Source organism: Anomalospiza imberbis, chromosome 7, assembly GCF_031753505.1.
Source record: "Anomalospiza imberbis isolate Cuckoo-Finch-1a 21T00152 chromosome 7, ASM3175350v1, whole genome shotgun sequence".
In the NCBI taxonomy this organism is placed as follows: Eukaryota; Metazoa; Chordata; class Aves; order Passeriformes; family Viduidae; genus Anomalospiza; species Anomalospiza imberbis.
Genome location: NC_089687.1, coordinates 38613622 through 38641552, shown reverse-complemented (window position 1 = coordinate 38641552; position 27931 = coordinate 38613622). Strand labels below are relative to the sequence as shown.

General features: G+C 46.2%; 2 protein-coding genes across 2 annotated transcripts in view; both read left to right on the top strand.

Annotated features, from left to right (window-relative positions):
- LOC137477556 (uncharacterized) overlaps positions 1 to 24956 on the top strand; it is a 66939-nt gene extending 41983 nt beyond the window's left edge. The window contains exons 2-5 of the mRNA XM_068196781.1: positions 23343 to 23492; positions 23676 to 23824; positions 24145 to 24477; positions 24815 to 24956. Of these exons, the coding sequence (XP_068052882.1) occupies positions 23457 to 23492; positions 23676 to 23824; positions 24145 to 24477; positions 24815 to 24956 (660 nt within the window). The 5' untranslated portion in view covers positions 23343 to 23456. The remainder of the gene's footprint in view (positions 1 to 23342; positions 23493 to 23675; positions 23825 to 24144; positions 24478 to 24814) is intronic.
- Positions 1 to 27931, top strand: part of LOC137477554 (maestro heat-like repeat-containing protein family member 6) — a 123552-nt gene that overhangs the window by 51645 nt on the left and 43976 nt on the right. Inside the window, exons 6-8 of the mRNA XM_068196779.1 lie at positions 25507 to 25644; positions 25826 to 26002; positions 26137 to 26289. Coding sequence (XP_068052880.1) covers positions 25507 to 25644; positions 25826 to 26002; positions 26137 to 26289 — 468 coding nt within the window. The remainder of the gene's footprint in view (positions 1 to 25506; positions 25645 to 25825; positions 26003 to 26136; positions 26290 to 27931) is intronic.

The window sequence follows — 27931 nt, the reverse complement described above, 5'->3', positions numbered from 1 at the left end:
TTTTTTAATCCGCAGAACTCTTTATGTTTTTCTAATAATTGGCAGCAGAGGTACAATTTCTTCCCTCTTCCAAGTGATGAATAGTTGGCCCGAGATCAAAGCCCAGCATTAAGCTGGAAAATAGAGGTGGGTTTTTTGAGTTCTGAATTTCATCTTTTTCATCTCCATTGTCATCTCCTGAGGACCCCAGGGGACCAAGTCCTCCTTCAGCCAGTGGGAAGAAGGTGAGGTGCTCCATCAGCTAGCACACCTCGCAAAATCAGGAGCCGTTGCACAGCCAGGGCTTGCATTTCATGTTAAAGGTGGTGTCACCCAAGGTTTTTTCACCTTTATCATTGATCCCCACCAGTTCTGCATTCGTGCCCAAAACAGCACCTTGAGGAATGTCAGTGCCCTGGAGGCAGACTGGTTTTGACTTGAGTTTTTGGTCTTCAGAGAACTCAAAAGAAGAAAATGAGTGTTGAATTTACAAATATGCCTAAAAATAGGCTGGATAATTTTTACATACTTCAGCTGTCAATTTGACTGACAGGTAGTAGTGAAGTGTGAAAAATGATGGAGGTGCAACCAGGAGTTAAGCTTTTAATAAGAAGAAAATTGCCACCAGGATTTATTTGGAGGTGTCGTTCTCCTCATTGCTCCCAGCCACAGCAGAATGTCTGCCTTGCACTGCAAAGTGAATTTGCAGCCACTAGTCCAATAATAGTCTTTTAAAATCAATAAAAGCTCTACAAAGAAGGGTTTTGCAGCCTCTAATCTAGACAGAAATGATCAGTGAGGCAATAACAAGAAACTGCCAACTTTACTGTTTTACCAACACTTCAAAATATTTAAACCCCTTGATTTCAGCTTTTCAGCTCCTTTGAGTCTTATTCTCTGCAACACTTGTCCAAAACTGTGACTTCAGTTTTGGTGACATTTATTGTCACTTTTTCACACTGCTTTATCAGAATCATTGGTAAATATGTCTTCTATTTCTGAAATCTAACCCGTAGTTTTACACATATATTTGCATACAGAGAGGTTGTAGTGTCTCCATCCTTGGAGATACTTAAAACCTGACTGGGCTGATCCTGAGCACCCAGCTCTGGGTAACACTTCTTTAAACTGGTCCATTCCACCCTCACCAACTCCACGATTTTGTGGTAAAGAGAGATAATGTTCTCTTTCCAAAATACCCTTCCAGTAATTTTAAATTAATAATTTAGTAATTTTAAATTAGTAATTTAGCAATTTTTGAGAGCCTTATTGATTTTTAAAGAAAGAAAGAGACAACAAAAAAACCTCATTTTTTTTAATCTTTCCATCCAAACCTGAAAAGCAGGAACTGGTTAAAGCTCAAAAAGTAACATTTGTGGTGTCATATTTTAGTTAAATGGTATGCTCTGTCTCACCCCTGGAAAATGTATGGCTTATTCCAAGCCTCTGATCCTCCCCTGCAGTATCCTGTGTCTGTAATCCCACTGGCCCAATCTGTTCCGCGCCCTCTTTGAATCTCCCTGTTCAGTGTGCCGGGGGGACGGTTCGCTCTCTCTCTTCGCCGGCCCTCCTGGCTGCTGCCCGCTCAGCCCCTCTCTCTTCCTCTCCTTTTCCCCCTCGCTCCCCTTTCCCCCTTCTCCCTCAGAAACCATGCTGCCTCCCGGGGGTAGGACCCCCAACAGACCCTCATCTAATGAGCACCCTCAGAAGCCCTGTGGAGTCTCCTTGCCTGCCTGCTGCCACCAGCCAACTCACAGCCTGGGGGGGCCCCCCGGAGACACCCCCGGGGGTTCCCCCCGGAATGTGCCGCTACAAACTTTTAATCCATGTCAGACCTGAAGGAAGAGAACCCTTCCATTGCTGCCTCTATTTTAGCTTTTGTCATTGTCACCTACATGTGAGTGGAATCAAGGCAGCCTCTCCGTGCCAGACACAATCCAATGTCGATACAAAAATGGTTCTTGGTCCCTTTTTTAAAGACAGCTGGAATAATTGAAGCATTTCTGAATTTTTAAGCAAGGGACGAGGGAAATTGCTTTAATTGTTGCAGCGGGAACACGTAGGTAGGGCAAGGTAAGAACTTTTTAACCTAAATGTCATAATAAATTTTGTCAGATTGACAAAATTTATTATGTTATATAATATTTATTGGCCTGCTGAACAGTCTCAAGATTTGGGGATATGTTTTGCATTAAGGTGACTTTGCTGTGTAGCTGGGGCATTTTTCTGGTGAGAGCTGGACCCAGTTCCTCAGCACTTTCTGGGGCAGACACAACACATCCTTCATCTGTCAGGGCTGTTTGGCTCAATAAAACAGTTTCACCCTGATGTCTGAATTTCTTTACTTGTAGGGGTTTAAATCAAATGCCTCAAGTTACTTGGACATGTTTGGTTTGGGGTGTTTTTGTAGCTCACTGTTAATAATTGGTCGATTGCAACTTTTCTTGTGGTCGCCTTGCTGACAACATCTGTCCAATCTTTCTCTCTGTGGCCTCTTGGAACATTCACTTTTAACACACACACAGAGAAGATATTTCAGGAAATGTCCTCTGAAGTTTATACAAAGTAAATAGAAATTTTTGCTCTGAAAAGTACTGCACCAAGCAGATCTTTCTTCATCAATTCCTGCTGAAATTTCCTTGCTTGGATTTCAGAACTCCTGTGCTAGACCAGGGTCTCAAACCAGTAAAAGCTTTAAATCTCAGGTTTGTGTTATACTGAGGAGTTTGCTGCTTTGTTTTCTTCTTAAAATGACAAAATGGGACGTACTCAAAATGCTGTAGTTTTGCATGGCTTCAGGTTGTTATCTTAATAATTTATAGAATCCATTGCTTTCTTCTGCTTTCTCCTGTGCATCATACACCTGGTAAAACCACACTTCTGCAAATTGTCTGTCTTCTAAACAATTACCTGAACTGCAAACCCAGAGACACTGTTTAATCCTGGCTAAAGAGTTGCAGCCTATCCAGATAATCTCTAAACTTTGGCATATGGGTCTCCAAAACCCTTCTTTTTGATGGGTATTACCTTTTGAAATATGCATTTCCTTTTTAGAAAAGCAATACAGAAATACAAAGGTAGGTTTTACACATAATCTGGGCTACTTCCTGGGCTCTTCAGGTAGGTAAAGAGAAATAAATTTACTACAAAGTTTTAATCAGGCTTTTCCCCCTTTCTCAATGATTTCAATACCTTCATTTGTAGCACAGTTCTTCTTACACCGGGCCTGGCCTATTATTAGGGGGTTTTTAACTTGATTTTTTTTTTCCTAAAAAACCATGTAATTAATATAGATAAATGTTTTTCTGCCAGTGAGGAGGCCTGGCAGAGTCTAAGCACTCTGGTAGTCTCTCCCTGAACTGCCTGTGTGTTAAAATGCTTTTAGAATTATTCTCTAATATGCTCCTACAGCAGCTTAACCTTAAGCTTGACTATATACATTAAAGTCAGTGACTCTCCCACATGTTTAAGTGCTTTGCTGGGTGATGACATGTCAGTATAAAATTCTGTAAATGTGCCTAAAGGATCAGGGTTAGTTATGACTTTCCCCAGTGATGAAAAAGGTGAAACAAATACGATTCAACCTATGACAAGTGAATCACCTGAAAGGTCTGGATGAAGGTCCTGGATGTGGAGTCAGGCCCTCACTGTATTGCTTAGCAAAATCTGCTCCTTTCAGCAGCTCAGAAATGTCACTGTCAGGTTTAAATTTCATTCCAGTGTGTGAATGTGGGCGTTTTTCTTCTCAGCAGTATCAAGGTGTAAAATATCCCCCCGGAAAAGGAGCAGCACCATCCCAATGTAAACTCACACTCCACCTTTCAGAGCGGTGCAAGACGGGGAAAAGGCTCCAGTTTGAAGATCACAGATGTGCTTTGTTCTCGTGAGTAAATATTTTGGAATGTCACAGTGGAAAACACTTCCAAATATTTTGTGTTCAGCCATTCTTGTCATTGACAGCCTTGCTCTATTCCTTTTCTCTGCGTGGAGTTCCATGCCCTGCTAGAGTGCAGTGTGCTGATTTCAATCATCCAGCTCGCACAGCAGAGCTTGCCGTTACCGTGTTTATATTAAAAAAATGCAAAATACGTGTCTTTTACTGAGGGGAGCTTCAACATGCTGCTTTCTTTTCAGGAGATAGCTGAACTGAAAACAACCCTTTCCTTCCTGACAGAGGAGAACAGCCGGCAGCGGCTCGTGGCGGAGCAGCGGCTCCAGGAAGTGGCACAGAAGTTGGAAGATGAGGAGCAGCGGCTGATGACAGATAATGACAGAGCAATCAAGGTAATCTGGGGATTTCAGTCGCCGATGCTGCTGCCTGGGTGAGGGTAATTAAAAGTTCTGAATGCAGGGATGGTTTCTGCTCACACGGAGCTCACCCAGACGCCCCCAGACCTTGCCTTTGATGGAGCTGACGAGTCAGGCTCCCTCTGCTCTAGCTGATCCTATGCCTGCACAAAACGCCTGGATTTGGCAAATCTGATCCATCCATGTCCATCAAACACTTGAATCTTTCCTGTTCTCTTTCTTTTTGTACTGGCCCTGATGTTCTAGTGTATTTTCAGCACCTTTATGCTGTGCTTTCAGGGCTTAAAAGAGAGGAAAGGTGAAAATTAGGAGAATGAGGCAGCAGCGTGGCCTGGGCTGCAGCCTGGTTTTCACAAACTTTCCCAACTTTTATGTGTAAGGCTGCATTGAAGGACAGTTTGTGCATAGCTTCCACTGAAAAATACAAGCTAAGTCTGTGCTGAATGTTAAAGGAATAAAGTATTTGTTTTCTGTAATTTTATACCTATTTTATTATCTTTTTTAAGACATATTTTGCATCAGAATTCCGTTCTTTGGCCTTTCTCATTGTTCTAAGGGACTGAACAGCCACATTGTGTTCTTGCTGCTTTGACACCTTGACTCAAAGCGGTTGCAGGGAATCGCACCTGTAGAAGTGAGCAGAATTGGCTTTTAAACATTTTTTCTTCTCAGAGTAGAAAAGAGCAATGGGAAAATTTTGAAACTGTCATCTGCCGTGTTTGACAACAAAAGCACCTCATGAGAAGTTGCATAGAAGGATGAAATTCCTTTTCTTTTCCTTTGTAAAGGCATTCAATCATACCAAAGAATTACATTATTAAATGTAAAAACTCATGGAAAAATCAACTCCTGCAGTTTACGAAGATACCATGAAAGTTTTTAAGTGTTGGAAATCCATTGGATTATGGTGCAATTAATGCGGTCCTCTATATTGGAATGACTTGCATTACATTGTCATTACTGTCTCATCATCTGCAGAGTGGCTTTTCCCTTTCTTTCATCAGTTTTTAATTGTCATTATTTTTTCTTAAGGAAAATGTCTGCCTTTCTTTGTGTGCTTGTTGAGGAAAAGAATTTTCTTTCTGATCATTCTGTGAAAGGTGTAACTATAAAATGCTGGCTCTAATCTGTTATGCAGGTAGAATCACCACAGGTATGTTATTTTATCACCAGGCTCTGCAGGGAGGACACAGGTAAATCACATTATTTTCAGGTGCAGGTGAATTTTTACCACTTAGGAACATGGACTATTTGTAGTTAATTTTTCCAGTGGCCACCAGGATCTGCAGAAACCCCGTGACAGTGGAATCATCTTCCACAGAGTCAGAAATACACTGTAATTCAAGTTATCATGTGCCTTCTTGAGTTACATGCTGGAAAAACATGGTTTAGACTCTTAAGCAGCATTTTTCTTCTGGTGCAAACTCTACTCTTGAATTTCTGGATTCTCTTAAGTTACACGCAGTGGAATAATTCAGCTGTTTAAACACCAGTTTTTGAACAGTAATTATTATAGGTGGTATGAAACCCTTCTGCATGTAAATCTGTTATAAACTTCATTTTGATGGTATTACTTCACAATGTAATGAAATCCATAAAAACCACAGGGAAATTCTGCACAGGATTTCTGAGCATCGTCCCAGGGAGTTTTTAGCACTGGTGTTGGGAGTATGTTTTAAAAGATTTTGTCAGCTTGGAGAAGAAATTGGAGAAGCTGTTTTGCTTGGAGTTCTTGAATTTTGTTTAGTATCATTAATACTGTATTTAAAAAAAAAAAATCTTCCTTTGAAACCACTGATTTAATGGAAATATACTGAAATTCAGATACCCAAGCAGAAAATTCCTAGGAAGCTAAAATGCTGTGTATACTTCTGGAAACAGAAAAAGGTGGCTTAATATTTGATCAGTTTGTATTTTTAAGAACCACACATATTTCTAGGCAAGCATATGCAGAAATACTTTGCTTTTTATTAGCCTGGGGCAAAAAAAAAAAAAAAAAAGGGGTTTGGTGAAAACTGAATCCCGGATGTCCTGGAGATGGGGAACAACATCTAACCTAGGGTAAGCTGAAGACCTTGATTAAAGAAACATTTTACAAACAAAGCAATTCTTAATATAATGCAAGCCTTTGAGAAGACTCAGTGTAGTAAAAGCTATTGAAAATACTATCATTAAAAAACAGCCTTTGCTAAATATAACACTGATTTAAACCAACATTGAGGAATTGCAATTTCCTCTATTGGTATTGGGTGGCTTCCTGTAAGACCTTCCAATTATTATTTCCTTTCAAAGACAGAAATACATTTTTACAGAAACCAATTGGCTCTAAGAGAAGTTTGGAATTTAGGCAGTTAAGTGATATCCAGATGTGGATGCCATAACACATGATTTTGATGTTAATTCAAGTTCCTGACTCTCTTTGCTAGTAAAAGATTTCTGATTTGTTATTATTGCACAATTGCATCCATCTCCTTCAACTCAATATTTTTTAAGGTAGTATCTTAAATATTTAGTCAAAAAGAAGGAATGAAATTTTCAAGAATGTTCTGCTTCTTTTGACAACCTAAAAAGGCAATTTGAACAAGGCTTTTTGCCTTCAGATGGCCTCAGTTTGGGTCAGTTTGAGACAAAAGCTTGAAGGCCTTGGCACTCTGTGTTAGGTCTGGCCCAAGGGCAAGTCAGACTTGTCATCACTCCTAAGATCAGGACAAACCTTTGGCTCTCACGTTCCTCTCTTGTGGCTCACAGGGTGACCCCTCTGGGTGTCACAGAGCAGCAATGGCTCGGGGCAGAGCCCACAGCAGCTGAGGTGTGACCCCAAACCCAGCTCCCCCTCAGTGCCATGGATGTCCTTGCTTTGGGCTCTCCAGGAGCTCAATTCAGAGCAGAGCCCAAGGACACTGAGCTGGGGCAGAGGGGACACAGAGCAGAGCTCACCTGGTCACTGAGCTGTGCCTCAGGTGCGCTCACCCCAGAGATCAGGAATCACAGTCCCAGGTCCAGCTGGGATCAGAGCTGTGTGATGTTTTCCAAACACCCTGCGGATGTTTGGAAAACCTGCCTGAAGTGCCATGTCTGGTACCCCTTTGTGATGCTTCAGGCTGGGATTGCAGCTCTCCAGTGAGGGGCTGGCACTGAACTGGCAATGTCTGGGCAGGAGCTTCCCTGGCCACTGATGCGTGGGGTAAGCTTTTTATTTTTGAAAAAATATTTTAATTTTTAATAATTTTGTTATTTTTAATTTTTTAAAATTAATTCGTTTTTTTATTTTATTTTAAAATTTTAAAATTATGTTTCCTGCATCCTTGTAGTGATCTACCCACAGCAGCCTGGAGCTTGATAATTCCAACAATCAGAGCATTTACCAAACTTCTCTGCTGCTTTTGGTTACTGGACTGGGCAAAACAAGAAGTTGGTGGCATCATAAAGATACCTTGAGGTTATTTATGAAATCCCAGCCTTGGTTGTTTAGGCTTAGTTGTTCAGTTTTTTATTAAATCCTTTTGGATCCTGGGATTGAAAGTACAAAACATTTCCTGGGATTGGAACTGCAAAACATGTTCAGAGCATTTTAATGCTGAAATTGATGGCCAAGTGGGGACTCCACATCAAAAAGTAGATTCTGGAAAGAAATGGATGATGGAGAGCATACAGTGACAAACCCACAACAGAAAAGGGGGAAATTGCTGTTTTTTTTTCCAGATGAACCACAATTGTTGTTTGATTCCTGTTACAGATTCTAGGGGTCTGTTAAATCCCTGAATTAGGACCAAAATTTCATTAGCAAAGCATGGTTGGAAGATGACATATTTCAACCCTTTGTATGTCAGCCAGCTTATGATCAGATTAATTCTGTTAATGAATGAGACTTAAAAGATTTCTAGAAAAGAATGGCCTATAATAATGTTCCCCTTTATGTGAAAAATTTTGAAACAGTTGTTTTTCTTTGTTATGTTTAAAAATGTTGAGAGGGGGGGAAAAAGTCAAAGTGTTTTATAGCCATAGCAGAGCAAAGGGAAAAATTTTGGGGTTTAAATTGCCTGGGCCTTTGTGGGCATTGAGTATTCCTGATGTCCTATATTTGTTAAATGCTGCTGCATCTTGGAGTCAAAGACTCTTCTCCTCTGCAAAGTCCTGAGGGTTTTATCAACACAGTGAATTTCCTCCGTGCAACTGTAAAAATTACCAAATTTTTCTATCAAAAATATGTGTTTTCAAAAATTTGATGCACAAGCTAATTTTACTTGTAGTTCTATTTCATCATCAGCCATGTCTATTAGCAAATTCCACTGGTAACTACAAATAATATTCTTTATTAAAAGGAAAAGCACATTAGGTCTCTAGGAACATTAACTGAGCAACTGCAGCCCTGCAGAGGTATTCAGTTTTTTGTCCTCAAAACACCTTTTGGAACACCAGCATTGCACTCTGCCAGAGCCAGGGCTGGAGTTGGTAATAAATAAATAATTTGAGTTGATTGGTTTAAAAGTCCCAAGCAAAGGTAAATCTCAGTGGTTTAAATGCCATTAATTAGTGCTTATTAAGGGATGAGAGGCATCTGAGAGCACCCAAGCTAAGCTGCCCTGATGTGGAGAAGAAGCATTTTTAGTCCTGGTTTAAAAGGGAGACAGGAGGGCAAAGCCTTGACTTCACCCAAGGGTTGTGGCAAAGGTGGAAATGAAGGCTGTGGTGACTGGTGGTTCAGGAGGCTGTGGTCCTGTGTAAGTGACAGCACAGGGGACATTAATTAGGGGAGAAAAGCCCTGAAAGCTTGGTGTAAACTCTAAATGAAAATCTAAAACTCAGGGTAAAGGTATATATTTTGTCAAGGGCTTTTTGGAAGGGGAGTCTTGACTCGCTTTATTCCCCAGGATACACTGAGGTGGCAGAATTAACTGCTACAACCTCAACTACTAGCTCAGGATAAATTTTGTCAACAGATCCATATTATGGGTGAGATTTTAAAGATATTTTGTTGCATTTTCTGTTTTAACTTGGATGAAGGAGTTTTTTGGTTGTTTGAATGTTTTGGGGTATTTGTTGTTGTTGTTGTTGTTTTGTTTTTTTGGGTTTTGTGGTTTCTTTTTTTTTTTTTTTTTTTTTTTTTTTTTTAGCCAGCAGTGCCTGTAGAAAGGAGGTCAGCATTTCAGTGTTGGCACTGGCTGATGTCTTGTAAGACATCTGGTCAGAACATGCCCCACTGTTGGTGGTGGCTCTGTGGCCACAGCCGTGCCAGATGCTGTCAGTCACCGCAGAGCCTCGGAGATGTGCGTGTCACAAAGTTCTCCAGAGGCACTTCTAATCCTCCTAATTGCCTTCGTGCCCAAGCATTACCATGATAAACCATTTGGCATGGTGAAAGAAAGACTTGTAAGGGACCATCTTGGTGTTAAATACATGGAGTGCTTTTTCATGGATTTGTTTGTCACTGACTTTAGCCTGTAATAACATCCATAACTCTGCCGTGTCTTTTATTAGCAGGGAATTACAAGGCACCAGCACTGGTGCTTTAGCATTGGAAGGCAGACCTTAAAATTTACCAGGCAAATGACTTTATCTTGCTCATAACTTCCTATATTCTGTTTGATCAGCAGAGGAAGTCACATCTTCCAAAAGAATAGGCAAATTAAATCTGCAGGTCTTTTATGGCTTTGCTTTCTCTGTTTCATGGGGTCCAAACTCTGAGGCACCTGTTTTTCAGAGTCTTTGTTGATGTAAATGGTAGTTTCACCCAAATTCTGTCTGTTAGAGAAATGAGGGTTTAGCCCTGAGGTTTTCAACTCTTCCTTCAGCTCTGTCTCTTGATTCCATTACCTGGTTATCTTTAAAGGCCTGGATTGACTCATTCCTTATAAATGATAATTAAAATAGGCTGACTTCCGTGTTAGGCTTAGATAGCTATTGATCACAACTGAAATTCTGATTTTAAAATCTCTTCCTTTCAAAAGCATCTCTCTTTTTCTGCTGCCACAGAAATTATTTCATTGTCTGAAGCATAGTACCTTCTCTTCAAAATTACAGGGTTTCCGATGTTTGGCCAGCCAGGCAATCCGAGTGGCTGAGCATCTGTAAGTACTTTATAATATCTTTGACATGCTTTGTGAGGCAAAGAATTGAGTAATCTTTTTTTTTTATTTTTCCTGCAGCAAACTTTGCACTCTGGCATTTTTCTTGACTTTTCATGTCTCAACACATTGAAGAACTTACCATGGCCAACAACAAAATCAGACTTACAAGTTTTATAAAAGACTAAAGCTAGAGCCAGCCTTTTCTTCTGAACTGCAGTCCAGATTTATCTGACAGGTTTAAAAGTTGGTATTTTTACTTTTTCCTACATTATTATCATTGTTGTCCTCAATGTTTTATTTTCCCTCCAGAAGGCACTTTGCTCTGCATGAAGTCCTTTTTATTCCTTGTTAGCCCGAGAAGGGATGCCACCTGTCTCCACATTATGGAGTTAAAGATTCTATAAATGCAGAATAAAATATTAAAATAAAGACGGCTAAACTGTCTTGCTTGTAATAATGTGAACTACACTAAATTTGCACTGGAAAAATAGGGAAAAAAATTCAAAACCAGCCATAAAATTCACTGCTTTTAATTGACAAGACAAGCGTAATAACACTGAGAGGGTCCTGGGTAATTAAAAAGGTGCAGACAAAACACTCTTATTATTAGTAAGTGTTAAGTAATACTGATAGAAGCCCAAACAGTTTGTAAAGAGGAGCGGACAAGGTTTAGAAGTGTGTTATAAGAAAATGGAAATCAGCTTTTTTAAGGCTGCTGTGATGCTCAGAGTTTACTGCTGCATTTCAATGGCGTTTTTCTCTCCAGAGAGCAGAAGGAGAAAGTGGTGCTTAAAAAAGACAGAGCTGGGGAGATACCCAGGAGTTAGGAGGCAGAATGCCCAGGAGGAAGAGCCTGTGCTCCAAGGTCTGGGACTTTACTGGAGAGGGGAAGAAAAAAAGATAAAGATAAAAACAAGTGTCTATTGCCATCCAAAGACGGGGCATCTGTAAAACAGTCTGTGCCCAGGGCTGTGTAGGCTTTCCAAGGGCTGTGCTTTGTTGCAGTTCCAGTGAGTTCCTGGAACACAGCCTCCTTCCCTGCTCCTGGAACAGCCTTGACTGCAGGGCTTCTCCAGCCATGGAGGTGGAAACACAATCTGTGTGAACCACGGATTCCACCAACAAAAGGGTGCCGGGGAAAGCGACGTCTTCAAAGCGAGGCTGCCGCGGGCCACAAACGTTTGTAGCTCTGCACTGAAGGGTTTAAAGCCTGCCACAGCAAGGCAAGGTGCAGGGTTTGGCAAGCAGGGGTTTGGGGATGTGGACCTGCTTTGTTATCAACATCTCCTTTCCCTGAGAGATCTCTCTCTTACGGCCTGGCTCATCCCAGGGGCGAGCTGGAGCAGCACCAGGTTGCCCTGGCTGATGCCACTGTGCCTACACCACTTCCAGCATTTGTGTCCACATCCTTTTTTTTGCAGAGCTGTATGTTCTGCTGTAGGTTGCTTTTGATTTTGTGCTAATCGTGGTGATGGCTACTCCAGGGATATCAGCAGGAGAGAGTCACTGAGGATTTCAGCTTTGTGCATTAAAATGCTCCTGCCAAAATGAGTGTTGACTTAAGAAATCTTCAGATTCCACTTAGAATTTTCTGCTGGCTCTCCAGCTTCATATGTAACTGAAACTCAAGAAGATCAAATATCAAGAGTGTTTTTTAAAAAATGACTGGCTAGCACTTTTGAATGGCACCTCACAGGGAAATTGAAATATATTTGTTAAACTTCACCATTTTCATACTAGTTGGGCTTTTCTTGAGTGTAACAAGGGAAACCTGGAGAATCCGATACCTGTGCATGGTAACTATTTACCAATATTTAAAGGCAGGGTAGGAGAAGAATCAAGTGGTCAGTAGCACTTTTTGAAAGGCGTTGCCTTAATTTTCTATAACAGGAATGATTTTCCATCCAAAATGAAAATACCTATGGTTTTGTTAGCATTAAAAGATTATTTACAAAGAGCTACAAAAGGAAAGCAGCCAAAGCTGCCATATTCCTGCCACTTTCTTGCGTCAGCAGAGTTGAGAATGAAAGAACTTCCCAAGTTACAGTGCTGCACTTGAAAAGGGAGAAAAGTCTGCAGGGACTTTTATCTGTGTGTTCAGCAGATCAGATGGCAAACTCAACTCAGAGCTGAGCAGGGGAGCAGCTCCTGCCTTTCTCTGGAGCCCCAGTGGTGTGAAACAGCACCAGGCACGACATCAAAAGGTCCAAATAAAAGCGTAAAGTTTGGGGTTCTTCAAAACCCCTGTTTAATTAGCTCAGCTCGGTGTTTGCCAGAGCTCTAGCTCTGACTTTCTCACAGTTGTGTGTGGCAAGCACATTTCTCTCTCTCTCAGGATTTTGATAAAGGTGCACAGTGAGAAGTAAAAGAGAAAACAATTTCTATTTCTGCTCCTTGTTTTTCTCTTGTGGAATGCGTTTGGAGAATTGTTTACCTAGAGCAAATGCTTGGTTGGATCATGGTGGATTGTTTGGGCCTGATGGCCAATCGGATCCACCTGTGTCTGGACTCTGGCGAACAGGGTCACGAGTTGTGAGTTAGTTAGAAAGGATAGTTAGAGAAAGTAGCATGTAGTTTTTAGTGTCCTCTTTTATATAGTATATTAATGTATCATAGCATAATTATAATAAAGAAATCATTCAGCCTTCTGAAATAAGTCAGACATCATCATTCTTCTCATTGGGTTCGCCAACACCTACAACAGTTGTGTGCTCAGCAGAAGTGGCTTGTTCATCTCAGAGATTTGGGTAAGAGGTGAAAACTACAGACACTGTCACCAAACCTGACCCATCGGCTCCTCGGTACAAACCTATCCCATTTCCTTGCAGCATCAATCGCCCCATTGTGCCCAGCTAGGAAAGGTGAGGTGGAGCTGTTTGCCAGCTTTTTCTAGAGGAACGAGATCATTTTAATTGAATGTTCCTATCAGCCAGTCCTTGCGGTTTGACATGGATTCAAAGTGAAGCTGCTCATCTGCTTAGAGAACGCGTAGGCACCCACGGAATAACCTCAGCGAGTTTTTGGATGCCTCCATCCTCAGGGAAATTGGTTTGATTTGCCCTTCTGTGGAAATTTTGTGTACTGCTGGCAGCCAAAATAGCACTGGAGTCCAGAAGCAGGAGAAAGTCTATTCTGTGTGTTGTACTCTGCTCCTTTTCCCACTAAAATTTCTGCAGTGAATATTTTCTGTTTGTACACCTCGTTGCCTTTCAGCCCAAGGAACTTGCCTCTGTGAGTTCATACAGCACACCTGTATAAAATAAGATGGAAAACTAGATTAGTTGTATTAAAAATATACTTTATTCTTTGAGCCTGTTGCATGTGGATATGCCTTTTGTGTCCATCCCCCATCCTGCATTGGAGAGTGGGATGCCTTTCCTGGGAACAGTTCATTGTTGCTGATTCTTGCACCATCATGTCTTGATTCACTGATGAACAGGATCTGAGACACTAAATATTTGATTTGTTGACCCTTGAAAATATGCATGAGGAAGACTGAGGGCTTGAGGCTTATGGAAAAGACTGTGAACCTCAAGGCTGAAGCTTTTACTGAAGTGCTTCTGTGCAGGCATCTGTAGTTTTGTATCTTTGGCCTCTTCAGGAAGCCTGACTGACTCATGGGGCAAAGAGTTCCCCCATTTTCTTCTTCAGGGGTCTGTCTATGAAATTTATTCTCAGGAAACAGAAATAAGTGTTGCCTACAGGATAAAATTTAGGACTTTAAATTAATTTCTTGGCAGCATCCCCTCCAAAACTGCTAGATAACAGAGGAGTGGAAGAGCAGTAAAGCAGGGATGAGTCAAGGACAACCAAAACCTTCCTACTCTGAGTAAGGAGGAGGACACAATCACTTTTTAACAACTTCTACTACTAAAACTGCCTCTGCTTATTTTAGTTTAAGCCTTCACTGCACTGAAGTCAATCACTTCAATTAAATCAACACGTTTTAATAATTATGAAACCAAATTCTTCAGCACTGATGCACCTTCATGTACCAATCTAATTCCTGATACACCTCAAAGAGTGACCTGCAGTGGTGTTGGAACTGCTTCACTGATTCTCTTTTCTCTGCTTCTCTCCCAGCTTCTCTCGGGAGAAATCCTGAGAAAGCTAAATCTCTCTGTTCAGAGGGTATGTGAATGCCACACTTCACTGGCCTGGACAACCAACTGTCAGACCCAAATTTGTATTTCCAGCGTTGAATTTGTCTCCTTTGTTTGGCACCTCCAGAAAAGAAGTCACCAGTGAAAACCCCAGATTGCCAGTTATGAAGAGTTCATTAAGATTTGCTGAAGTTCAAAGCAAAAACACCAGTTCCTCGCAGGTCAGGGCAGCTCTTCTAATGGTTCCTGCTTTGCCTCCAGCAGCAGCTTATCCCCAGAATCTGTTTATTTTTCTGCCAGGGCTGTTGGCAGGTGAACAGAGTCACATCAGATCAGCTCACTTGTATTTTATGCTGGAAGCCCATGCCCTGGATATGCCATTTTCCTGGCCCAGCATGGCATGAGATCATGGATTTCAAACCAGGCCACATTGGCCGTAGAAGACAAAACATGCAATGCCCTGTTCACTTCCCTCTTGAGATCTGCCAGGAAGTCCCAGTTCAGTTTTGCCCTGGGGTTTGCTGTCTCACAGTTCAGATCATCCCAAAGGAATAAAGCCTGGTGTGGGGAGGAAGGAGAGCATCACTCGTGTCCTGAAAACGGATCATTTGTAAGACAAAAAAGAGTGGATGCAAGTTCTTCTAGAACCAGATCAGGGGAAAAACAAGTCAGTCCCTTTTCTAGGCAAATATCAGTTCGGACATGGCAGCACTAAAGCTTCATGCAGATATCCTGTGGTTTAGGAAAACACGTCATTCGTGCACTTTCCAGATGGGCAGTGGTGCTGGTCCAGACTCACAGAATTATTAAGGCTGGAAAAGACCTCTGAGATCACTGAGTCCATCCCGGCTCCTGAGAGTTGATGTCTCAGCAGCACAGTATTTTCATTTCAATGGAAGGTTGTGCTATCTCTCTTTCCAACTAAAATTGTTGAAAATATGTTAAACCCTGAAGTGCTGTAATGTTTTCCTTTCCATTTTTTATGTGAGTGCCCAGGGACTGCCATGAGCTCCCACTTGTGGTGCCTCCTTGGCTTTTTCATTCCCTTGCCACCCTGCACCCACCTTTCCACAGCAGGAACCCACCTGGAGGAGACCCAGGAAGAGGATGTGCTCGCTCAGGGAGGGATGATGCCCACAAGGAGTGTCCAACCCCCTGCACCCACAGCGGGAGCCCCGGGTGCTCTCCCTGCTCTGCTCTCTGCCAGCATTGTTATGTAAGAAAGGGTAAAGTAACAAACAAGAACACTGAACGTGAAAAGTGAGTTTGTTTGCTTACTGAGAAGCCTGGCAGGGGCCGAATGGAGCTGTATAAATAAAAATTCAGGATGACAGATGTTAGGTACCAGCAGGAACACCTGCACCACTGAACCAAGCCAGGACTCTGCAGGCAGGTGGAAGGAGAAATGCAGCACGGGTATTGACACTCTCTGGCTCCAGAAAACAACTCTGTGTGCTGTATTTAAATTCCCCTTGCTTTTGTTTCTACTGTCAATATCATTCATGTCCTTTCCAGTTTTGCACTTGTAATTCAGCAATGTAGAACAGCAATTACTGAAGATATTTAACAGTTTGGATATTATCAGTGGATTTTTTAATTGTCTGCCTGGAAACACCTTTGACCACAGCCCTGCTCTGAACTCCAAGGGATTCCTACGTGATGTATTGTTTTCTTCCTTCTACCAGAATAACACATCACTTTTACTCAATGTTTGTGTCTATTCATAACCATTGTATGGAAATGTGTGTTTGCAGATGAAGTCTGGTGTTGCTGAGCACTCATTTGTGTTTCTAACTCAGCCTTGTGGTGGGTGTGAAGAGCTGACGTCCCTTCTCCATCTCAGCAGAGACTAAGATCATTTGCGCTTCCTTATCAGATCCTGAACTGGACTGAGCTTTATGAACTTAACCAGTACTGGAATTCTTAGATCTTTCACATTGTGACACAGTTCTTCTTGTTTTTCCTGCAGTTTTTGTCTCAGTTGTGATAAGGGGAAGGTTTTGAGGTGCATGAAGTTATCTGTGCAGTTCGGCTGAGAGTCGTTAATGTGGAGCTGCACAAATGAGAACCTCATGGTGCTTCAGAACCTGATCTGTTTTCTGTTCTTTTTAGTCCTGTTGTATTTTAAAAATGTTGTCCATATAGGAATGTTTGGAACTATTTACATACATTTTTTTAAAAAAGCTTTGTGTGCCTTTTGGGGGTATCTCGGCTGACTTGTCAGGACCCTGTGGGTGTTCCTGGGAAGCAGAAGCAGGGGGATATCGTGGGGATGCCTGTTAGAGTCACAAGTAACTCAGCAGGACTGAGCTCCTCTCTTCCTGTGCCTTTTCATGTAAGACTTTTCTGCCACTGCAGAAAGATCTTCACACTGAAACACCAGTTTCAGCTCAAAACTAAGCTGAAACAGACTTAACAAAAAACCCCACAAAAACAAACAAACAAACAAAGCCCAAAAGCTCTCAATGGAAATCAATCTGCACTGTCACAGCTGTGATAAGAGCTCTTGACACCCCACTAAAACTGTATCTGAGGCACAGCAATAGCTTTGGTGAGTGTTTTTCCCCTCTTATCCTCTTCCTAGCTTGCCTATGTATAAATTACACCTTATTCTTACCTCTGCTGGAGAAACTATTAGCACCAAAAATTGCAGCATGGGCTTGAATGCTTAAATAATTGCTTTTAAGGGAAACAAACCCAGTAAATTTAAACTAGACAAATTCTGATTTTTTTTTATTGATGATTCCAGTTCAGCTGTAAAGAATACAACAGAGTTAAGGAAATACAGTGGTGAGGACTTCCAGAAACGAGTTATGCAGGAATTGGAGTAAAATGTTTTGTATAAAAAGCTATCAGAAATATTTAAATAAGTCATGGAGCCTGACATTGTTCCATGCTATGTCTGTATGTGTCTGTCTATCTGAAATATTCTGCACTACTTTTGTAGAGCTCTAAAATGGACAGAAAAACTTCTGAAGAAGCTGAAATAGATCTTCCCCATGTCTAATTTGGAAAAAAAAAAAAACCTTAAAGGATTTTAGAAATGTTTAGAAACATTGGCATTATGACAGCAAGAATCTCTGTCATAACGTCATATGATTAACTAGATCAGAAACGTTCTGGGATGTTCTGATCAGTTATGTTAATACCTCTTTTAAAAAGTATAAAGCTAGTGCTCTATAAAATAGATACTTGAAAAACAGTTTTGGTTTTCCTCAGGCTACTGAGATTAGAGTTTTGTAATCTGTTTGACCAGCTGCAGAGGACGATCTGTTTCATTTTTTCTTTTTAAGTAAATGAGCTTCATCTCAACATGATTAAAAAGTAAAAAAAAAATAATAATCAGGCTTAAAAAATACTCCATTTTCACTCATACTTTTAAATAGGAGCAACTGCATTGTCATGTCTTGTTGCAAATGTAATTGAGTTGGAGGTCATTAAAGACTTTGAATAAAAGAATTTCCAAGTTTCCAAGTGTGCATCCTCCCCTGTCAAGGATCACCCCATTTTTGGCTTCCAGACATAATTTTAGCAGCTATTACTTTGCTGCCTCTCACATCTCACATGTGTTGAGTCAAGCTCGCTCTTGTTCAGTTCAAAAAGCAGTGGTTTGCCTTGCGAGTTAATTTTGTTGATTAAGGTTACTTTGAAAGGTAAAAAGACATTGTTAGATTTCTTTGTGTGTGCCTTGTGTGCAAGAAAATGTGTGTTATTTTATGTAATGGGAGAATTGCAGCAATACTGAGCACTTGATTGCACAAAATAAATAGCTTTTCTTTCATTCTTACTGGGAATCAGATTGGCCCATTGATTAGAAATATTTCATATTTCTGTTTTCAAAGAGCAAAACTAAATAAGAGGCTCAGTACGGCCTGTAAGAAAAGTTTATATTTCCAAGTCTTGGTGTATCTGTGAGGAGCAATGCATTTTAAAGAGACATTTGTAGAGCACCAGGGGTCTGCTGGAGCCTCTGCGCAGGCTCCAGGTGTGAAGTATCTGAACACCCACTTAAAGTGGCAGTTTGGTGATAAACTTGGTTGGGAATGAAGTCCCGGGCAGCAGAAGATTGCCTCGTTCAGACAGGGATTGATAAATCTGCTTTATCACAACTCCGGCGTTCTCCAAGTCATTGCAGGAAATTCTGCCCCAACCCCTGATGTTTGTTTTTGCAGAACTGTGGTTAAGAGTACAGCAAGCAGCAGAACCAGATGTTTTGCTGGTTAATTTGTGTTCATAGTAGCATTTTTTCAGTAGCACAGTGTTGACACAACGTTTTAGATGTTCTTGAGACAGAGCATCACAAATTCAAGAAGTTGCCTGAAAATGTTGAAGCTGACATCAGGCCTTCACACGAAACCTGCTCAGAGAGTGGCAGACTCCTCACCATTCCCTTTGATTGCAAAGTGTTTAATAAAAAGCAAATTAGGAAATGAAAATTGTCTCACGGATCAATCAGGCACAGGGGTTCTGCCTGCTCAGCATTATCTGTCAGACATTAACCTGATGGGGAGTGTTGTGTTTTGTATAATAGTCTCAAAATCAGACTGAAAAAATACCTGATGTATTTTGTGTGTGCTCTGAGTCTGATGACAAACTCTGCAGTTCCAGTTTTAATAACTTGGGGGAAGCTAAGAAACTTCAGAAGTTTTGTGATAAATGTTTCTGACAAAGCGTCAGCTGAACATTAGGCAGAGTCTTGGTAAATGCTCTCATGAGTGGTTTAAAATGGAGTTCTGAACTTTTCCTTTATAAGTGTATGCTTAAGATGTCATGGTATCTTTGGGTTTAAAAGATTTTATCTGGTAAATGTGGACCACTGGTGTTTCTGCCTAAGCCTGGGCAAGTGCAAGGGGGAAATAGGTCAGGGCTTTTCTTCTTTTGGCAGCCTCTGCTCTGCTCTTGACCATGGCACTCGTGCAGGCTGGGAAAAAGGGGAAGCAGTGTTAAAGCAAACTGCAAAATACTCCAGGTAAATATTACAGTAAATCTTCCAGCTGTCAGGCTTTTGATTGACTTCATCACAACGGCCCCAAAGTGTCCTGGTCATAGACAAAGCAGTGCTTGGACATGGCAAGTGCTTGTTGGGTTTTGTGGCCCGTTGAGAAAAGCAGATGAAAGCCAGTTTATTACAGCCTTTGAACCTTGCCTCCCTTTCCCTCCTGTCACCTGAGCCACTAAAACAAAGCAAAACCAATTCCCTCCTCGGCTCCCCCTGACAAAAATGCCCGACTTTACAATTTATGCTGCTGTTTTCTTTGAATGGTTATCTCTGCAGGACCTTATGGCATCCTTTGCCTTTCAAAAGAATTGAGTTTATCACGTCCTGCAGTGAAGCCCTGACTCAGCAAAATGCTAAAGCCTCTGCCTAATTTTATGTCTACAAATAGCCCTGTTGGTGCCATCAAGGTTTTTTAGGGATGTTTCTTAGAATCACAGAGTCTTGAAAAGATTTGGGTTGGAAGAGACCTTAAAGCCCATCTTATCCCCCCCCCCTGCTGTGGGCAGGTGTGGCAAGCACATTTCTCTCTCTCTCAGAATTCTTATAAAGGTGCACAGAGAGAAGTGAAAGTGAAAACAATTTCTGTTTCTGCTCCTTGTTTTTCTCTTGTGGAATGCGTTTGGAGATTGTTTACCTAGAGCGAATGCTTGGTTGGATCACAGTGGATTGTTTGGGCCTGATGGCCAATCGGATCCACCTGTGTCTGGACTCTGGAGAACAGGGTCACGAGTTGTGGGGGGAGTTAGACATGATAGTTAGAGAGAGTAGCATGTAGTTTTTAGTATCCTCTTTTATATAGTATATTAATGTATCATAGCATAATTATAATAAAGAAATCATTCAGCCTTCTGAAATAAGTCAGACATCATCATTCTTCCCATTGGGTTTGCCGACATCTACAACACATCCCATTCCTCGCTTCGTATGCTAATCATTTCAAAAGCTATTAAGCATGCGTAGTTTGTTCCTTGAAATGGGTCGGTGGTCCCTTTCATGGGGAGGGGTCCCAAAATGAGGAAGTAAATGAAGTCTTCCTCATTCTGACCTTTCTACCTTTTCAATGCAAATATGACAAATGAACCTTGGTAGAACTCCCATTCCCTGTCTTCAATTGGTTTCAGAACAGAGGAGGCCCACAATTGTCTTATGTTCCTAAAAGCTATTTGTCAGTTTCTGTATTCTTCATTATAAACCCAGCTAACTAAACGTTGTGTTGACAAGCAATCAATTATTAGTTAACTACTAACTCTTAACTTCATCGAGGCCTAGTCATCTGTTTTAATTAACTCTAGTAAGGCTTATCTCTAACTAAAATCTTAGCTCCTCTAAAATCTCTAAATCCCTTAAAGTTGATGTTTCATTCCATTCCCGCAAAGGCACCAAGATGTATCAGGAAGATCGCAGTTGGTGTTAATTCTCACTGACTTGTTTCCCATATGTCTACCAAAAGGACAGTTTTTCCACGTTGGCTGAGTGCCATTGACCCACCCAGCTGTGTTACCGCAAAAGCTGCCGAGATTTGTTCCAGTTGTTCAGCCCTGTGTATGTGACTGACTCCTTGATAGGTAGTGATTGGAAAAGGGGCTTTCCCAAGAAGATCCTGCCTGTCTGCATTGAGCACTAGCATTGTGGAAGCTGTAGGGGTTCAAGCCTGACCAATTGCCTGTTAAGGGAATTGACAATTCCCTGTTAAGGGAAGGTTCCATTGTTGCACCTCTCCGCAAAGCCTGCAGTCCCTGAGTCCTGTATAATTAGCTCTGGTTCCTATTAGTGTTACACAGGTGTTACCGTCAAAGGCAGTGACAGTATAACCAATTAAAAATACAGGGAAATACAATATGAATTTAATGGCCAATGAGTGAACTTCAATTTCAGCCCATGATCACCAACAGGTTTGGTCGTCCAGGGTTTAGTTTGTGATTTTTTGAATCAAGAAGATTGAAGGGGTGTAGTGAATCCAGGTAGGTCTTTCCTAATGAATTCCAGGGAGGAATCCAGGTAGAATCCAGTAAGGCAGATTCTACATCTTTCAGAATGCAGGAGAGAGTCAGAAAAGAACAAGTAAATTTCACAGTGTTCCCTTGCAATTTAATTATCCTGGGAAACTCAGAAACTGATGGTGTTGTGGTGGGACTGCCAAATCCTTCCATGAAAAACATTCATTTCAGGAAGGAGCAACGTCATCTGACAGAGACCAAGTGTCGCCACCACTTGCTCCAGGTGCTCCTGCCAACAGCCCCTGCAGGGAGGAGCACAGCCCCCGATGCACGTGGGCTTTGGCTCCCTCTGGCACAGAAGCCTCCCGGGGGCACAGGTCTCTGGGGCAGAAGACGGGCACCAGAGCTGCCAGGGCTCGGGGGGTGGCAGGTCTGCTTGGGCGGGGACTCTGCCACACCTGCTGGTGTCAGCGCTCCCCAGGCCCCAGGGCTCAGAGCAGCCCAGTTCGTGCCCTGGCCCACACGTTCCTTGTCCCTGTCACACCCACGGGTTTAGGATGGCCACCAGCCGGGACGTGTCCCAAGGAGGCCGGGGCAGCTTCCGTGGAAGGCCCCGTGCCCTTCCCAGCGCGGCTGCGTCGGCAGCCCTGGGGGCTCCTTCTGCTGCCCTGAGCCTGCAGAGCAGGGCAGGGTTTGCTGATGGTCTGAGCCATTCCTAAAGATCCTGTTGGGCTGTCTGAGACGTTGGGGCCAGGGATTCCTTCCAACCTGGGCCACTTTGGGTGGGCTGGGGGCAGCCCCAGGGCAGGTGACGGTGTTTCCAAGGGCCCTTTGTGACACGCTGCAGCATGGTCACCGTGGAATTGGAAGGGAACTGGCTGTCCAAGGGTCCTTTGTGACACGTGGTGACATAGGAGCTGGCAGTGACAAGAGCACGCCACAGTGCTCAGAGCAGGCGACGGGACAGGACGGGACAGAGCGGCGCCGTGAGGAGCCCCCGCACAGCGTGCTCGTTCGTGCCCGAACCGGAGCTTTTCTGAGGCGTTGTTCCTGCAGCTGACCTCGAGGCCAGACCACAGGACTTGGTGAGTTGTAGCCTTCCAAGGCTTCGATTCTGCAGGTGCCCCTGAGGGCAGTGTGGCACTTGGTGCCCCAGAGCTTTTCTGAGGCATCTCCCACCCCTGCCTCCAGTGCCCTCGAGGCCAGACCACAATCCCTGACAGGAGTCTCCTGTCATTGTGGCAGGAGCCCTTGAGAGCAGAGCGCAGGGCTTGCTGTCCTGTAGCCTTCCTGAGGCTTCTCTCTGGAAGGTGCATTCCAGGACTGCTGCAGGACCTGCTGCTAACTTGGAGATTTTCCAAGGCATCTCTCCTGCGAGTACCCACAAATCCAGTCACTGACATGGAGCAGAGACCCCCAAGAGTGCCCAAGCTGGACTGGGTGGAGGAGGAGGAAGAAGGCCCCGGAGCTGCCCCAGCACAGGAGACTGGAAAGGTGGTGTTGATCCATCCACGACAGGAGGGCGAGTGGCAGAGCTGGGCCACAGGGCTGGTGCCTGCGGCCAGCTTGGCCCCATCCCATCCCATCCCATCCCATCTCATCCCATCCCATCCCATCCCATCCCATCCCATCCCATCCCCTTGGGGACATGCCCATGGACAGGACGGAAGAGGGGCTGTGCCCCATCCCCCTGGGTCATCCCAGGGCTGTCCCTGCCTGGGGAGCAGGGCTGGCCCGCGGCCCCTCAGCTCTGGCTGTGGCCGATCTTTGCCAGGTGCAGCCCTGGACCGCACACAAGAGCAGGAACCTGCCCGTGGCCGCTTCCGCAGAGCAGCGCAGGTACCTGCAGCCATCCCCACCTGGGCTGGGCCTGCTGTCACTGCTCAGCCCAGCACCGTGTGTGGAGCACTCCATGCAACATCCCTGGCTTCTCGCCATTCCCCAACAGCTCATTTGCAAATTCATCAAGAGAATTCGGCAGGAAGAGACCATCTCCAGGGGTGCTGGGCTCAGAGCATACCCGCCCATCTTCCGAACCAAGACCAGTGCTGCCCTGCTGTATATGCTTGTAGAGGAAGGTTTTTACAATGCAAAGCAAGTAAGCAGCCTGTGGCCAGGGTTTGATCATCCCAGGAATTGCTTGGCCTCCCAAGCCACACCTGCTGGTCCCTGTGAGCCTTTGAGGCCATCGCAGTGCAGTGGGAAGGGAAGCACTTCTCTGGGGACACTGGGAACATCGCTCCCTCTGGCAGCTTTCCACATCGCCCCGTGCCTTCTCCAGGTGCCCGCCATGGTGAGATACATCCACCAGTGGCTCATGGCCAATGATTCTGCTGAGCACAGGCTGAACAGGACTCTGCTGCATCTCACCAAAGCACAGCCAAATGACGCAGTAATGACACTCCTGCGTGTGGCCCCGTCCTGTGACAGGTATGGGGCCCACCTGCCCAGAGGGCTCAGGGCTCCCCAGCCCATCGCCCTGTACCGCTTATCCCAGGTGTCTGACCAACAAAGGGTTCCAGGGCCCTCTGGCTGCTCCCTTTCCCAGCCCTGGCATGTCAGCCCCGAGCCTGCTGCCATGCTCCCTCGCTGCTCCTCAGGGCCCTGTCCCCACAGGGCTGGGCTGCCTGGGTGCTGCTGGCGAGGGGCAGTGGGCAGAGGCAGAGCTGGCGGTCAGCCCGGGCCCCTAGAGATACCCAGGCCACGGTGCTGTGCCTGAGACCCCCTGAGACAGAGTTCTAACCCCGCAGAGCTGCCATGGCCATGTGGAAGACCATCATGTCCTCGCCCAGGACCGCGAAGCTGGCGCAGCGGATTCTCCTGGATGTGCTGGGGAGCTGGCCGAAGCACAGCACGTGCACCTCCGATGGGGACAAAACGGGTGTCTTTGCCCTAGCTGTGAGTTTTGGCCAGTGGCCTTTGCTGGCCCCAAAGCCGCCTCTCCTGCAGCTCTCCTTCCTCCTTCCCCCACTGCATCTCCCTGCCTCAGGTGCTGGCCTGAAACCTGGCCTAGGGGCAGCTGCAGGGCCACCGGTCCCGCTGCTGCCCCTGTGTTTCTCTGGGCCTCTCCCTGCCACGCTCGGGCCCTGCCACACGGACACCTCGGCACTGAGCGCGGTCTCGGGGGGCTTTGTCCTTTGCAGGCAACTGTGGTGATGTGGAAGATCCTCCAGGAGCCCTGTGTCTCACACATCGTGAAGGTGCGCTCCTCCCGTGTACTTGTGCATCTGCTCTTCCAAGTGTTCTTCAGCACAGAAGAGACGCCAGAGGAGGTTGATACCTTCTGGAAGGGATGCCAGGAGCAACACGGCCTTGCCACCAGCCCCAACAGGTGCTCCATTCCAGTCCTCCTGTCCCTGCCGCATCAACAGGGCAGGAGCCACTGCTCCCAGTGTGACCCGGGCGTTGCTCTGCACACAGGTTTGCCGTGCGGACCCTGAAGTCCCTGCTGTGCCGAGAGCAGTACAAGGATGTGGTGATGGCAATGGAACGCAGGTGTGGCTGGGACATGCTGCTCTGGGCTGACACCCAGCACTATGCCATGGGTCTGCTGGCCAGGTGAGACCCCCTTCTCCCCGCTGCCTCTGACATTTGTGCTCTGCCCCTGGGGTGCCCCACACAGTCCCCGTGGTCGTGGGCCAGAGGGCCTTGTCACTGAGGGATGGCCAAGCAGACTGGAAAAAGCTGGGAGAAGAGAGAGCACAGAAGGAGACACCTCCTAAAGGGCCCAAGTCCCCTTACAGGGTCGTGGTGAAAGACCAGACCTCTGTGAACCTATCCTCGGAGAGATTTCTTTAGGGTCCTGGTCCCTTTTTCGCCCTCCTAGGGAGATGCGCCATGCTTGTCTTGAGTTGTGTTGCAGTATTGCACTCCACCTCCTCTGGCTGCTCAGCACACAGGAGCCACGCTGGGATCTGCCCGCCCTGGCATTCCTTGTGGAGGTGAGCCTGTTGGCCAGCGCTGCCTCGCTGAGCTGCCTCCCAGCTCTCTGCCCTCTCGTAGCCACAGCGGCCAGGACGGTGCCCACGCCCTGTGCTGCTGCCTGGGCCCAGCCCTGTGCGGTTCTGGGCTCCGGCCGGCCGGGTCCCCTGTCACTGCCCCGTGCCTTTCAGGTCCTCAAGTGCCTAGATTCAAGTGAATGTGGTGACAGTGTTGTGGAGGTCTCATCAAGGTACCTGCAGAGCGAGTGCAGGGAGAGGCGTCGCCTGGCGCTCAGGGCCCTTCTCGAGCTCATTGACGATCCCTCGATGGTGAGAAGGGGGCAGTGGCTGAAGCTGTGCTGGGAATGTAGTCACTTGGGCGTGGCTTCAGGTGCTGGGGCAGCTGCTCCCAGCTCTCCCCTTTTGGCTTCCTGAGCGCCTTGGGACAGGCCTTTGGCCTCTAGGCCATGCCGCAGCAGGGTGGTGTTTCAACAACTTGTGTTCCACACAGGCTGAAAAAATGTGGAGCCTGACTGAAAGCCTCATGGACCTACTGTGGGACAGTGATGCAGAGATAGCTGGGATGACACTTATCACACTCAGCTTTATATTCTTGCACAAATACATGCTGATGTCAACTCCCATTGCCCTGCAGCTGGCTGAGGCACTTGTGCCACTCTTTGACCATGTAAGGTTCTGTGGCCCCAGACACAGTCACTGGGTGCTGCCTGGAGACCTGGTGCCCTGTGGATTTGCAGGCCTGTGCCCAGGCAGGCCTGGAGGAGCCAAAGCGGAGGTATTTTTTTCCTTTTTTTCATATAGGATAATAGCCAGGTACAGCTGCTCTCCATAACACTCTTTAGAGACACGATGGGGTTTTTGGAAAAGGAAGAAAAGCCTTTGGAAAGGCCTGTGCACCAGAGCCTGCTGCCACTCTTCTTCCACTGCCATGATGAGAATCGGCGTGTGGCAGAGGTGAGGACTTTGTGGGCTGCTGCTGTCCCCCTGGCAGGGGGCTTGGCTGTCTCCTGCCCTGGCGGGCTGCAGCCTCCTCCAGGCCTTGGCACAGGGACGTGGGTCCTGTGCCCTGGGCTGTGGGGCCATCCCCGTATCTCTGCTGCTCTCCAGGCTTCTCGGGAAACGCTGCTTTGTGTGGCCGAGTTCCTGAAGAGAAGGGATCTTGCGAGACTGGTGAAGAAGGAGAAATTCTGGATCTTCGCCAACTGCCTAGTAAGGATGGCCTGGAAGCCCCAGGCTCAGCCTGGAGAAGCCCCCTGAGCGCGGTGCTGGGTGTGTGGGCTGGCAGCTGTGCCCCTGCCAGGTGCTGCACCCAGAGGCCGCACTGGCTCTTCTCCAGGCTCCCGTGGCCCCAGCCGGGTGCCGATGGAGCCCCGGCCCGGAGGGGCTGCAGGGTGGCCCCGTGGCTCCCCGGGCAGCAGCCGGCCCTCTGCCCCCTCCAGAGCCCGGTGCCAGCGGCTGCTGGCCGGGCCTCGGGGCTGTGCGGGCAGGGGAGGCCGGGGCAGGGCGCAGGGAGCGCCCGGCCCAGGGGCCGAGCCCGTGCCAACCCTTCCCTCCTGCCGCTCTCTGCAGCTGGAAGAGGACCGGAGCCAAGCGGCCGAGATCCTGCGCCGGGCGCTGCGCTACCTGGAGAGCCCACAGGAGCCCCTGCGAGAGGCAGCCGTCAGGTTCATGGGTGAGCCACGAGCCCGGGCTCCCTCCCCACCCCGCCGCAGCTCGTCCCCAGCCCCGGCTGCTGCCCCGGCAGCGCCATCCGGGCCCGGCGCCGTGGAGCCCCGACTGGCCTCGGGGCTGCTGCCGCCCTGCGGCAGCCGTGCCCTGGGGCAGCAGCGTGCGGCAAGGGCCCGGGCTGAGCCCTGCCGGGCCACCAGGGCGTGTGGCCACAGGGCTGGCAGCACCGCTGGCAGGGAGCTGTGCCGCTGGGGCCGTGACAGCCTCTGTGTTCACAGGGATCGCCGGGCGGAGCTTGAGGGGGCAGCAGGCAGAGCTCCAGCTGATCTACAATGGTGAGTGAGGGCAGCGGGCTGACAGCGGGGGCTGGCGGAAGGAGCTGCCATCCCTGCCCCGGCTGCGGAGGACTCTGGTCCCTGTGCGGACCAGGGCTGGCCTGGGCAGAGCACACAGAGATTTCAGGGACACATGGGGGATTCGTGGCCCGCAGCTTCGGGCTGACCCCGTTGGTCCCTACTCCCTCCTGACCATGGCAAGAGCAGGCAGGGATGGCCCTGGCAGGGGCCTCTCCTCGGCTCCCCGCAGATCCAGGATCTGACCGTGGCTCTGATCCTCTCTCTTTCAGCCCTTGAAGAAATGGCAAACGACACCAGCCTCACCGTTGGAATCCTGGCAATTGACACATTGTGCATTCTCAAGGCAGTAGAGCAGGCTCCCATCCCAATGTTCCAGAGGCTGCGGGATCAGCTGCGCAGGGCATGGCAGACACGGCCTCGTCTGTCTCGGCTTGGCTGGCTGAGCTGCTGGAGCTCTGTGGAGGGCTGATCCAGGAGGCTGTCTTTGCTGGGGCCACCTGAGTTAGCAGAGATTTTATTTTTCTTCAAAATTGCTCTTTTCTTCATGTCGTTTTCCTTTAGTATGTAAATAT